The sequence below is a fragment of the Dromiciops gliroides genome, chromosome 2, assembly GCF_019393635.1.
Source record: "Dromiciops gliroides isolate mDroGli1 chromosome 2, mDroGli1.pri, whole genome shotgun sequence".
Lineage (NCBI taxonomy): Eukaryota > Metazoa > Chordata > Mammalia > Microbiotheria > Microbiotheriidae > Dromiciops > Dromiciops gliroides.
In genome coordinates, this window is record NC_057862.1 from 136,914,752 (window position 1) to 136,928,492 (window position 13,741).

General features: G+C 38.9%; 1 protein-coding gene across 1 annotated transcript in view; it reads right to left on the reverse strand.

The window, feature by feature from the left end:
* Window positions 1-13,741, reverse strand: part of ADAMTS17 (ADAM metallopeptidase with thrombospondin type 1 motif 17) — a 502,569-nt gene that overhangs the window by 188,882 nt on the left and 299,946 nt on the right. Inside the window, 1 exon segment of the mRNA XM_043985378.1 lies at window positions 5,303-5,469. Coding sequence (XP_043841313.1) covers window positions 5,303-5,469 — 167 coding nt within the window.

Here is a 13,741-nt window from a genome sequence, read left to right on the forward strand (position 1 = left end):
AATTAAGTGTTGGGGCAGCTAGGTGGCACAGTGGATGGAGCACCAGCCCTGGATTCAGGAGGACCTGAGTTCAAATCTGACCTCAGACACTTGACACTTACTAGCTGTGTGACCCTGGGCAAGTCACTTAACCCCAATTGCCTCACTAAAAAAAAAAAATTCAGTGTCACCTTAGAGGTTTTCTAGTCTTCTCCAGTAGAGTAGATCTCTTTGGTACTATGTAGTGTAACACTTTTACTAGTGATTTAGATAAAGGTATAGCTAATGTGCTGACCTTAATTGAGGATGAACTCAGGTTGGGAAGGATAGTCACGCATTAGATTATGAGATTGGGATTAAAAAATATCTGGTAGACTAGAACATTAGAATGAATGAAAAAAAAGGAATTTATTAGAAATAAATACTATACTTAGTTGGGTTAAAAATCAACTCCGCTGGTATAAAGTATGGGGAATAGAGGCAGACAGAATTTCATATGAAAAGGATTGGGGGATTCTGGTGAACTGTAAACTCAATGTGAATCAACAGTGATAGCAATCAAAAAAGCTAATAATGGTACCTAAGAATAAAGAGGTCATAGCCCCACTATACTTTCCCTTGGTCAGACCACATCTAGAGTACCAAACTCAATTCTAAATGCCACAATTTAGGAAGGATAGTGATAAATGGGAAAAGGTAAAGTGGAGGATAACAAGGATGGGGAAGGGCCTTGAATTCATGTCAGATGAAGATTGAGCAAAGGGAATGAGGCTATTCCTAATATCTGAAGGACCATCATGTAGAAAAGGAATTAGATTTGTTCTTTTATAGCAGAATAACAACAACAACAACAACAACAACAATAAATGGGTGAAAGACACAAGGAGGCAAATTTAGGTTCCATTTCAGGAAAAACTTTCTACCAATGTGAGTTATGTAAGTATAATGTTCTGCCTCAGGGGATGGTGGGTTTCCCTCCACTGGAGGTCTTTAAATAAAGGGTCAGACAACCATTTGTCAGCTATGTTGCAACTCGAATTTGTTTTTCAGGTATGAGACAGACTGAGAGATCTCAGAGGTCCTTGCCAACAGTGAAATTTTGTGATATCATGTAAGGAGCCCAGAAGAAATGATGTCTTTCTAAAATCCTCTAAATGCTCTACATAGTTCTGATGCCATGGCATGTGGTGACATAGGTTACTGGCACTGTGGTTCTCTTTCTGTTTTAATTTTATTTTCATTCAATTTCTTCTACAAATGATATTCCCATTAATGCCTCCAAGGGAGGCTGGAAAGAGCTGAGTCCTAACTCAGAACAGTTCCAGTGCCTTCAATTTCCTTTTGTAGCTCTCTCAGGAGAAGTGGGCTTGCCTTTTAAAAAGCTGACCAAAGGATTGGCACGTGTGTTGTGTCAAATAGCCCTAGGAAGCCAGGATAAAATGAATTTACTTCAAAGACAGGTGTCTTAATTGATTTTAATGCCTATTTTCAAGATGCACATTTAGGATAGAGGAAATCCCCTATGGAGTTAGTTAGGTCACAGTTCCAGTGGAGAGGAAGAGCTCACTGTAGAGAGAGAAGGTGAGGGGAGAACAAAGAAAGAGAGAGAGAGATACTTAAAGAGAAGGCAGAGAGGAAAGAGAAAAAGGAGACAAAGATAGGGAGAAGGAAAGGAGAGAAAGAAGAAGGGAGAGGGAGGGAGGGAGCAAAGGAGGAGACAGAGAGAGACAGAGAGAGGAGAACTAAACTCTTGAAAAACTGATTAGGGAGGGGCAGCTAGGTGGCACAGTGGATAAAGCACTGACCCTGTATTCAGGAGGACCTGAATTCAAATCTGGCCTCAGACACTTGACACTTCCTAGCTGTGTGACCCTGGGCAAGTCGCTTAACCCTCATTGCTCCACAAAAAAAAAAAAAAGAAGGAAAGAAAGAAAGAGAAAAAGAAAGAAGAAAGAAAAAAGAAAAACTGATTAGGGAAAGGGGAAATTGGGTGGGCTTGGCAATTGACGGTACAAATAGGTTGCTATCTGAATACTTTTCTATTTAGCAGTATTTTCTAAGGGAAACTTTTGTCTTCTTGGGGGGAGTAGGTGTTATTAATTTGTGGTCCTAAGATGTCCTTTGGAAAATCTATTTCTGCAATAATTTTTTTAAAGGAAAAAGAAAAAAAATAGTCTTTCCTTCCTTGTAGTGTATGTCTGGAGCCAAGGAATTCACCAGTGATGGCAATGCCACTATGAATAGGGCAGTTATAATGGATTTCAATGGAGTCAAGAGTCAGACCACAGGAATCACATATCAGAAGCTCCTCTGTAACTGTGCCTTTTTATAAATGAAAGTTTAAGAAGAACAGAGTTTCATTTTTGTAATATGCAGTTACCATCTGAATTGGGCATTTATTATTTTGTTTTCCTAAATCATGAAATACTCTTTTTTAAAAAAAATGCTGACCTCTGATTCCTTTTGAAATTGATGCAAAATCAAATATGTAAGAAGACCAACAAAAAAGACTGGAGAAGCTGTCCTTGAAAAATTCTCAGAGTTTTTTGCAAAGCAAAAATATTTTGAACTTTATTGTCATTATTGAGAATGATTGAACAGTGTAAGGACCTCTTCAAGGTGCTATTGACAGGCCTTCAGGTGTTAGAATTCTTACTGTAATGAGCAAAGAAATCATTTAGGAATTAGGCAAAAACAAAAATAGTGAACCTAGTAAGTTAAGGATTATAATTAAGTAATTGTTCAAAATTGCCCTCCAGTAAACTTCCTATCATGACAATGAGTAAGAATGAAGAATTTGTAAAGATCAGGTCAGTAAGTAATTTAATTTATGAGAAGAGTTAAAAAATTTAAAGAGAAAACTAACTTATACTTGGAGAGAGGTGCATGGAGAAACATAAATTTAGACAGTATTTCTACATTTAAGAACAAATGCAATGGGGAAATTTGGAAGTGAAACAAACATTCGAGGACAGAACCATTAATATATGTCTATCATTTTATGAAATAGCCTAACTAACCCTTTTTACACCATGTCCTCCTGCTGAAACAAAATGGGAGCAGACATGAAAGGAACTCCACAGTCTTTATCTGAAGGGCCACAGCCTATGGAAGATTCTGGAAAAAGGCAGCTTCTCTTCAGAATGGGCCATTAAGCAGAGAAAAAAAAAAACCCTAAAAAAAAAAACCTAAAAAAAAGAGACAGCTATATAGTATTTGCTATCTCCCTGATGATTAGAGGTTTGAATTCTACTGGGACATCTGGAAGTCTTCCTGTCTCCTCCTGTGTCAGATTAATGGCCAGCTAGAAAAGAGGTAAGGTCTCATTTTTTGACTGCTGGTGCCTAAAGCTATAAGCATTCCTTTCTCTACCAAACCCTGTCTCTCCCACTTCCATTCTGACAAGGTTGTATGTGTTTGAAGGAAAAGTCTGGGGGTGGGGAGGGGTAGTGGTAAGCTCTTTAACTTTGAAAGTCTGTTATATGACAATGCAACTAGACTTACATAGATTCCAGCTACAAAAAGAGAAAAAAAGTACTTTAAAATTTTTTTTTAAGTAAAGTGACTGGATAATTACCTGGTATTCTTAAACTAAGCCACAGTAGAATTGCTTTGAGTCATCTGCTACCATTTATTATGTCAGAAATAGTTTTGCATTATCTTCTCCAAGTCAATCCATAGCTGAAGAGTCATGTTTTGGGATTAGAAGCTGCTTATCGAGGTCCATTAGGCCTAAAATAATGCCTAGTCATATCCTCACTTACTTATGCTCAATTGATGTTATAATTTAAATAATGAGGAATGTGTAACTCAGAGGTTCTATCTTGAGATATCAGAATAAATACTAGTCATAAATGAGGAATCTGGCTCAGACGCATGCCCCATTTTTTCTACTAGATATTTTATGTGGTGACTTTAAAAAGGGTTTTAATTCTTTAGACTCTCTCATCTTTCACCGGTCAAATAAAGTTTATCTCCTTTTTCTGGAATTTTAGAAGTCATAACTGTTTTAGTTTTCTTCAGCTTATATCATATTTATACAAAGTTTTTTTTATAGGTAAGTAGGAAAAACACAATTCCAGTTGACAGCCTAAGGCCCTCTTTCTCCTCATCTCTATTAAAGAGACGCTATACCTTTAAATTGTACTTCTGGGATCTCTTCAACATTGGGAATTCATAGGATGATAGATTTAGAGCTGGAAAAGACCTAGGGCCAACAACCTCATTTTACAGATGAGCAGAGTGAGGGCCAAATTTTTAAATGGCTTGCCAAAGATGGTGAGGGGCAGTGCCAGGATTTTCATTTTTGTTTTTGTTTTTTTTTGGCAAGGCAATGAGGGTTAAGTGACTTGCCCAGGGTCACACAGCTAGTAAGTGTCAAGTGTCTGAGGCTGAATTTGAACTCAGGTCCTCCTGAATCCAGGGCCGGTGCTTTATCCACTGTCACCTAGCTGTCCCTTATTTTGTTTTTTTTTGTTGTTGTTTTTGTTTTTTTTTTTTTGCAGTGCCAGGATTTTCACAAGGTCCTCTGGCTCCCAATCCAATGCTCTTTACACTGTACTATTCTGTATCTCTTCATATTAGTCTCGGGGAGAGATTTTCCTCATTTAGGACAACATCCATGGAATAACATGGAAAGGAAATGTGATTTGAAGTTATCTTTCCAAGCCAATAAAATATTTTCAAATCTTTCTCCATTTTTTTTTTTAGTAAGTAAAATTAAACCCAAACTGATTGTGTGTGTCTTTTGTTTAAAAAAGGATAAATACCAAAACAGTAAGAGAAAGAACAGAAAGAGATTTGAGGAATGTCACCGTGAATACAATTTTCCTTAAGGCAGCTCAGAAAGAAGTCAGGACATCTGGTGATTTGGATCAGGATAGGAAGATGAGCAGGATGCACTTGGGTAGTCTCCTATTTGTCCCCACATGGGTTTGGAAAAATTGCAAGGCTCTCAGATCCTATGAGTCTCTGAAACTAATCTATACCACACCTTATGTAGGCTAGTGATAAAGTAGAGGTGGCAATGACTCCGGACTCTCATGTGCTGACCCAGGGTGGGTTTCTTTTCTTTCTTTTTTTTTTTTTGCGGGGCTGTGGGGGTTAAGTGACTTGCCCAGGGTCACACAGCTAGTAAGTGTCAAGTGTCTGAGGCTGGATTTGAACTCAGGTACTCCTGAATCCAGGGCTAGCGCTTTAACCACTGTGCCATCTAGCTGCCCCTGGTGGGTTTCTTTTTCACCTTTAGTAGAGAGGCTTGGGGGGGCAGTGAGGAAGAAGTAAAAAGGTAGTTACACACTGAAAGTGAAACTAATCCATTTACCATCAATAATGACAGCTGTCAGAGGGCCCTTCTTCTTGTAGTTGTATCGGTCATGGGACTGACACTGTTGATCCCTGAAACTAGGCACTCCCTTGGGACAGGGTAAGTTTTCACAAACAGTGTGCTCCACACTTGCTCCCCAGCAATTTGTGCCTCCTGGCCCAGGGCTGAAACAAAGAGAACAGGACAGTCATTAACTGGAGGCACATAAATTAGATGGTGTAGATGAAACTTTGCCTCTCCTGATGAAAGTAGAAGACACACACATACACAGATCATGCTAGTGCTCCAAAGCAATCCATCTGATACTACAGACTGTATTGTTTCTCAGAAATCTCTGATCCACATTTACTGCATGCTTAAGCAAGCCATCAGAAGAATGCATTTCAGAACTGTAAATCAAAGACACTTGGAAAGAGAACATGATGAATACCAAGACGGTACAATCCATAAAAATATAAAACCTGAGATCTTGACCATTTTTACCATTTAAAAAACAAAGGCAATAACTTGGTGTTTTTTTGGGAGGTGGGGACTAGAAGAGGACTATTAAAAAGACTAGTTGTATATTCTGGAGAAAGATAACTTTGAGAATGAGCAAACATAAGGTCTTAATGTACCTACAATAGTAATAATATCTGACATATCACTTTAAAGTTTTCAATGTACTTTACATTAATTATCTCACTCTGTAAGATATTATATCATCCCTGTGAGATAGATATACAGATATAGTATTTTTATAATTATATTTATAATTAATACTAACATAACATTATTATTATTAGCTAGTATTTATATAACACTTCAAGGTTTCCATAGCACTTTACAAATATTATCTCATTTTATCCTTATAACAAACTTGGATGTAGGTACTATTGTTATTCCTTTTTTCCAGATGTGGAAACTGAGACCCAGAGAGGTTAATTGAAACTTGTCTAGGATTATATCATCCTGACTCTTATGGTTGTTTCTTTAGGATGAAAGGGCTGAGAAATTAGCTTATTCAATCAATTGTTCAATGCCTGCCTTGTGTGAGCAACTAACAGTGCCCAGAAGAGTCATGAAGAGGACTTCCAGAAAATGGGGAACACTTGCTCAATGTTTCCTCCTCTATTTAATTAGGGAAAATCAGAACATGGAGATCAGAATGTCAATGAGAAATCAAGATTAAAATATGATATAGTCAGGGGAAGCTAGGTGGCACAGTGGATAGAGCACCAGCCCTAGATTCAGGAGGACCTGAGTTCAAATCCGGACTCAGACATTTGACACTTACTAGCTGTGTGACCCTGGGCAAGTCACTTAACCCCAATTGCCTCACCAAAAAAAAACCCCCAAAAATGATATAGCCAACAATATTTCCTGAATGCCTACTTTATGCTATGCTTAGCAGGATGAGAAATACCAGGATAACATTTTCAGCTGACAAGGAGCTTGTGGTTCAAATAGAAGAGGCTATTGATGGGATTACTTGGACAGGCAAACTCTATAGAGTGTCTTCATTTCCTCATGGGTCCTTAGCTTATAATACCACTGGATATGACTAAATAAAGGGTGGTACCTTGGCTTCTAGAGTACAGGAGGCTGATATATGAGAGAAGAATCAAAGAATTTTAAATCTGGAAGATGCTTTTGGGATGATCTAATCCAACCCCCCTCATTTTATGGTTAGCATGATGAAGCCCAAAGAATTGAACAAATTTCCCTTTATCTCAGATATCTTCATCTCATCCTCATTCTATCTTGTGGCACTAACACAAAACTGGCTCTCCAGAAGACACTTCATCCTTGGCTACCCTCTTCAGTGTTCATTTTTTCCTTCTCCTATGCCCTTTGCTCCAATATACACGCTCAATTGAGGACAAAAGAAAAAGAAAACCCTTGTTACATATCCCTAATCTATATGCCTTCTAATTCCCCTTCCTCCTTTTCCTGTTGAAATGTATTTCAGTATCCAACTCTGTGTGCCTGTTGGTGGGGGGTGGTGGTGGTATTCTTCCTTCCTTTGACCAAATCAAATGAGTTATATTGAAGTACCATCATCCCCCTTCCATTACATAAACTCTTCCTTGCACATTTCATTTCTGTAAGATAAATTTCCCCATTCTTCCTTTCCCTTCTCCCTTCTCTCCCAGTACTCTTCTTCCCTAGTCTTTTGTTCTTCCTTTGAGATCATCCAAACATAATAGAACCACTGCCAGGGCTTGTCTAATTAAACTGTCTCTATTACCCCATATTTGAGTATAAGTAAATTCTTGGATAGCCCTTTATCATTGTTTTTGTTTCCTTTTTTTTTTTTGGTGGAATAATGAGGGTTAAGTGACTTGTCCAGGGTCACACAGCCAGTAAGTGTCAAGTGTCTGAGGTCGAATTTGAACTCATGTCCTCCTGAATCCAGGGTCAGTTCTTTATCCACTGTGGCACCTAGCTGCTCCTGTGTTTACTTTTTAAATGTTTCTCTAAACTATGTTTGATCTTCATAGTTCCTACATAGTTCTGGTAATTTCATTAGAATTACTTTAAAGTCTTCTATTTCATTAAAGATCCATTTTGTTCCTTGTAGAATTATATTCAGTTTTGCTAGGTAAATTATTCTTGGTTGTAAGCTTATATCCTTTGACTTCTGGAATATTGTATTCTAAGCTCTTTACTTCTTTGGAATGGTGGCTGCTAAGCTGCATGTGTGATCCTGACTGTGGCTCTACAGTAATGTAATGATTTCTTTCTGACTGCTTGCAGTGTTTTCCCTTTGAACAGGAAGTTTTGGATTTGGGCTATGCTATTACTGGGAGTCTTCATTTTGGAGTTTGTTTCAAAAGGTGGTCAGTGTTTATTTCTTTGTTTTTGTTGTTTTTTTTTCCATTCCCACTTTGCACTATTTCTAAGAGATCTGAACAGTTTTCTTGAAGTGTAGTATTGAGGATCGTTTTTTATTGTGGGGCAATGAGGGTTATGTGACTTACCCAGGGTCACACAGCTAATGTCAAGTGTCTGAGTCCGGATTTGAACTCAGGTCCTCCTGAATCCAGGGCTGATGTTCTATCTACTGTGCTACCTAGATGCCCCCCCCTTTTGGTCATGTAGTTCAGGTAGTTCAATGATTCTTAATTCCCCCCCCCCAATCAGTTTTCTAGGTCAGTTATTTTTGCTATGAGAAACCTTATAATTTTTCTCATTTTCACTTTCTTTTAACATTTGGAAAACACTTAATTTTCCTTTAATATTTCTTCTTGTCTTGTGCAGTCATTGGCTTCTATTTGGTCTATTCTAATTTTCAGGGAGCTTGTTATTTGGACACGTTTTTGAATCTCTTGTTCCAAGCTATTAATCACCTAATTCTTTTCTCCATAACTCACATTTTTTTCCTATTTTGTTCCTTTAGTTCTCTTCTCATTTCATTTGTTAAAAAGTATTTTAAACTCTTGTTTCTAACTCTTGTTTCATCTTTTCCAGGAATTCCAGTTGAATTTCCGCTTCAGCTTTGTTTTTCTTTAAGGCTTTGCTTGTAGATGTTTTAGAGTTATTCCCTTCTGGATTTATGTCTTCAACATCACTGCCACCATAATAGCTTTTTGTAGTGGTATTCTTTTTTCCTGTTTGTTAATTCTTCTAGCCTATTTCCTGATTTCACATATGAAGTTAAGGCCAGGTTCTCTGTACTTCTAGAGGGAAGGTCTGACCTGTTCCTGTTGCTGCTTTTTCTGGGTATTGATGGTAAGAAAGTCCAGGTTCTCTGGAACAGTTTAGGCAGGGAATCTGTAAGCCTTCAGCACTCCTCAAATGGTCTGATCCAGGGCAAAATCTGACCCTCCCCACTTCTCCCAGCTTGAATTCCAGAAGTTCATGACCTGGATCTGTGGCCCAGAACTGGGTAATGGGCAATAAAGCTTCTAGTTCAGTTCATGCCTGCCTACATCTCGGTGCCTCTGTGTGGGTAATTCCAGTTTAGAACATCCTATTGTTCTGGTACCACAGCCTCCCCTTTGTGCTAGTTTGCTCTGTGTGCCCTGCTCCTGGTCAGAACCATCCCCAGTATCCCTAGTCTTCACTGTCTATCCCCTTGTACCAAGCTGGGGTGGAAATATGATGTGCTGTGACTTTTCCTTCTTTCCCTCCTCAAATGACTGTGTCCTGTAATTATCTCAATTATTTTATTGTTCCCAGTTCATATTGTATTCCCTCATTATGATTATCTCAGGTCATATTGTACACCCTCAGGTGAGAGCTAGCTCTAGAGTAGAGACTATTTTGCTTTTTATTTTATTTTTTAAATTTTGGTTATCTCCAGAGCCTAGTATCTCACGCACAGTTATACATGAGATGTTTCTTAAGTAGAATTGAATGATGCTCCGGATGAGATAAATGGCATCATTCACCTCATTAAGTTAATGACTAGATCTATACAGGAAAATGCGTCCTGGAATATATTTAAAGTAGATGATTTTCAAATGCCTTAGCAATCATAGAATCACTTCTACAGTAATGAAGTCAATTCACGTTGAAGGGCTAATTATCCCTTGCCTATTTCTGAACCTGGCACAGCAGATTTCCAGTTGCTGTAATGAGAGAGGCTTCCTAAAACGTGGATCTACATCGCACCCCACTAAATTTATTAAAAAGTGGATGGTGGGGGGGGCAGCTAGGTGGTGCAGTGGATAAAGTGCCGGCCCTGGATCAGGAGGAGCTGAATTCAAATCCGGCCTCAGACACTTGATATTTACTAGCTGTGTGACCCTGGGCAAGTCACTTAACCCTCATTGCCCCACAAAAAACAAACAACAAAAAAACCTCCAAAAAGTGGATAGGGGGTTTTCTTGGGTAACAAAATGGACGATTCATTTTAAAAAATGTGTCTACATTCTTGCTTGTTTGTTTTACTGAGCCTTTCTAATTGAGGATTAGGTTGGAACCTGCATAAGTTAGTAGCCACAGGGACTTAAAAGTGCAGAAATTAGTGGGGAAGGAGTTAATATGGGCCAGTCTTATGTGGGCAGCTAGGTGTTAAAATGAAAAGAACACTAGACTTAGAACAGGAATACCTCAGTTTGAATCCTACCTCATACACTTGCTAGTTGTGTGGCTTTGAGTAAGTCACTTAAAACCTCTATTTGGGGACAGCTTGGAGGAGCAGTGAATAAAGAATTGGCCCTGGATTCAGGAGGACCTGAGTCCAAATCCGGCCTCAGACACTTGACACTTACTAGCTGTGTGACCCTGGGCAAGTCACTTAACCCTCATTGCCCCACAAAAATCCCACAATACCCACAAAACCATCTTTTTGCCTCAGTTTCCTCATCTGTAAAATGGGGATAATAATAGCACCTACCAGGGTTGTTGTGAGACTTAAATGAGATATTATTTGTAAAGTACTTTGCAAACCTTAAGGTACTATATAGATAGCAGCTAGTAGTTGTGGTAGTGGTGGTGGTGGCAGTAGTAGTAGTAGTAGTAGTAGTAGTAGTTTGATGTAAAAGTCCTGCTTCTTCCTCACAGTGTGAGTTGGATAGACTTGAGGAGCTGAAGCTGAGAGGAGAGGGCAGGTGGCAAGCGAGGACTCCTTTATTTTTTACTTTATTGAATGAAGACAAGTCAAAAAAAATCCTAATTTTAATTCCAGTGAGTGAGCAGGATTTCCTGTGACTCCAAATTTTCAAGGAGATATCCAGGAATTATGATGAGTGACACAAGACAAGGCCAAACGATTAATAAAAGTGCCACAGGGTTTTAAAATGTCCATGAAATACAGACTGATTCTTGGTTTTAGGTTCTCATCTGAAAGGTATTCAACTAACACGTGTAACTTATTTTTGAGTGTATTAAGCTTGGATTTTAAACAATTATACATGTGAATGCCAGTCCCCCTGGCACGTTGATTGTGCACATATGGGGGCTTCACATTGGAAGTAAAAAACAATCATAGGCCATAAATCCACTCCACCCTGTTCTTTCAGTTTATTTTTAAATACTTGCTGGTTTCCTCTCTTATGTCTCTCATGTGGTGACAGCGAATGGTAACATTAATACATTTCCACTTATTATGCTCTGTTAATCTTCCCATCACCCTCTTGCTCTGATAGGTCATGCCTTTTATACCAAAGCATTTCAGGCATTCCTTTTTTCCACCCACCCACCCACCCACCTCCCCCACCCCCAAGACCAGAGGAATTGCCCTCTAACTGAGCACCAGTACCAGCACCAGGACTGGCTGACAGCTTTTTACCTTGCCATCAGAGGTAATTCATATAGACAGTCCCACGAATTACAGGCCAAATCAAGCAGGTAAAGCAACTGGTTTAAAAATACTGATAGTCCCTAAGGCCTAAATGTCAGTTGGCAAGAAATAAAAATTCCAATAGCTGAAAAGAGCAAGACTGAATAGAAAAAAGGAGGATATCTTGCCAATATTTTTGGACAGTGAATAAACCAGCTGCAGAAGAAGAGGGAAAGGAGCCAGGAATATGAAGTGAAAGGAGGTCACGTGTTCCAAGGCTAGAATGTACATAAGCAAAAAGAAATTGGAAATCCTTGTGAGAATCTCCAATGTGGGGAGCCCTGTGATTTAAGAAGTGAGACAATGAATGGACTTTGTTTTGGTCAACAGTCTGGCTGCAGGGTCTCGAATCAGCTGTGCTTTATAAGAAACACCAAATCAGCTCCTTCAGAAAAAAGCCAAGTTGTAAACTCCTGCCTAGACTTAATAAAATTGCTGTCACCATCCTGCACGTCTTCTGGAAGCACCAGGGGCCGCCACTGCTAAACAACTCCAGGGTTCTGCAGAACCAGATGAGGATTTGCCTTCATCTTTCTCAGCAAAATAGGATGGTTAAATAATCATTTCAGCAAGCTTCCATGCAGTGCCATTCACAGATGGGGGTGAATTGCCTGGTAGCTGGACAAAAAAGTGGGACTGGAAAATGGGGAAGAATAAAGGGTATAAGATCATAGATTTACAGATAGAAGAGAGCTCAGAGAGTATATAGTCCATCCCCCATTTTACAGAGAAGACGGAGGCTCAAAGTAAGGTTACAGAGCCAGGAAGTAACTGAGAGCTAAATGCAGATCCTTTTTTTCTCTGCACCAAGGTGCTTCTTATTACACCTGAAAATATTGATTTCATTGTGGCTTCATGAGGAAGAAAGGAGGAGGCAGTGTCCAGATCTGTGATTTCATTGGAGCAGGGAACTTTCGATATGAGAACTCTTTCTATCAATATAGAACTACTGCTCAAAAAGCTACTTTAGACAGTTGCCTGGAGTACTGAGAGGTGAAGTAACTTTCCCAGGGGTCACACAGTGTTAGATGCAGAACTTGAACTCAGGTCTTCATGACTCTAATACTTGCTGTCCGTATATTGTTCCACCTTACCTCTCTACCATTCATAGTTGTACTGAACATATACTACCTTATACAGTAGTGTGTGTTTGTGTATGTATACATACATACACAGTATATATACACATGAGTATATATGTGTACATGTATATATAATATATGTGTGTGCATACATAAAGTATACATATGTGTTGTTTAGTCTATCAGGTTTTTTTTTCACTCCCTGTGACCCCATTTGGGGTTTTCTTGGCAAAGATATGGGAGTGGCTTGCCATTTCCTTCTCCAGCTCATTTTAGAGATGAGGAAACTGAGGCAAACAGGGTTAAGAGACTTGGCCATGGTTACACAGTTATTAAGTGTTTGAGGTGGGATTTTACCTCAGGTTCTCCTGAATGCAGGGCTGGCACTCTATCCAATGTGTCACCTGGCTGCCCCTATATATGTGTAGGTACATAGAAATATCCCCTTAATGCTAGTAATTTCCCCTATATTGATCATCTCCAATTTATGCTGTACATAAATTGTAGGTAAATAATTATTTTATGCAGTCTCCTCCATTAGACCATGAATTTCTTGAGAGCAGGGACTGTCTTTTGCTTTTCTTTGTATCTGCAGCGCTTGGCACAGTAATGGGGACATGATAGGTTATTAATAAATGCTTATTGATTGACTGATACATGAGATACTCTTCTCTATATAAATATCTAATTTCCCCATCTAGAATTATAAGCTGGGGCCCAAAGATGATGCCTTATGCTTTTTTTTTTTTTGGTGATGTGATTGGGGTTAAGTGACTTGCCCAGGGTCACACAGCTAGTGTCAAGTGTCTGGGTCCGGATTTGAACTCAGGTCCTCCTGAATCCAGGGCCGGTGCTCTATCTACTACGCCACCTAGCTGCCCCTGCCTTATGCTTCTTTTTAACCTACACAGTGACTAGAATATACTAAGTGTTCAGGGAATATTTACTAAATTAACTAATGGCACAACTTCTACTTGTCATTATGAAAATGAGATTCCTATGCCAACAATAAATGATTATAATTTACTTGCTTTTATGCCATGTTGCAGCTCATATTTCAGTTTATGAAACAAAAACATATTT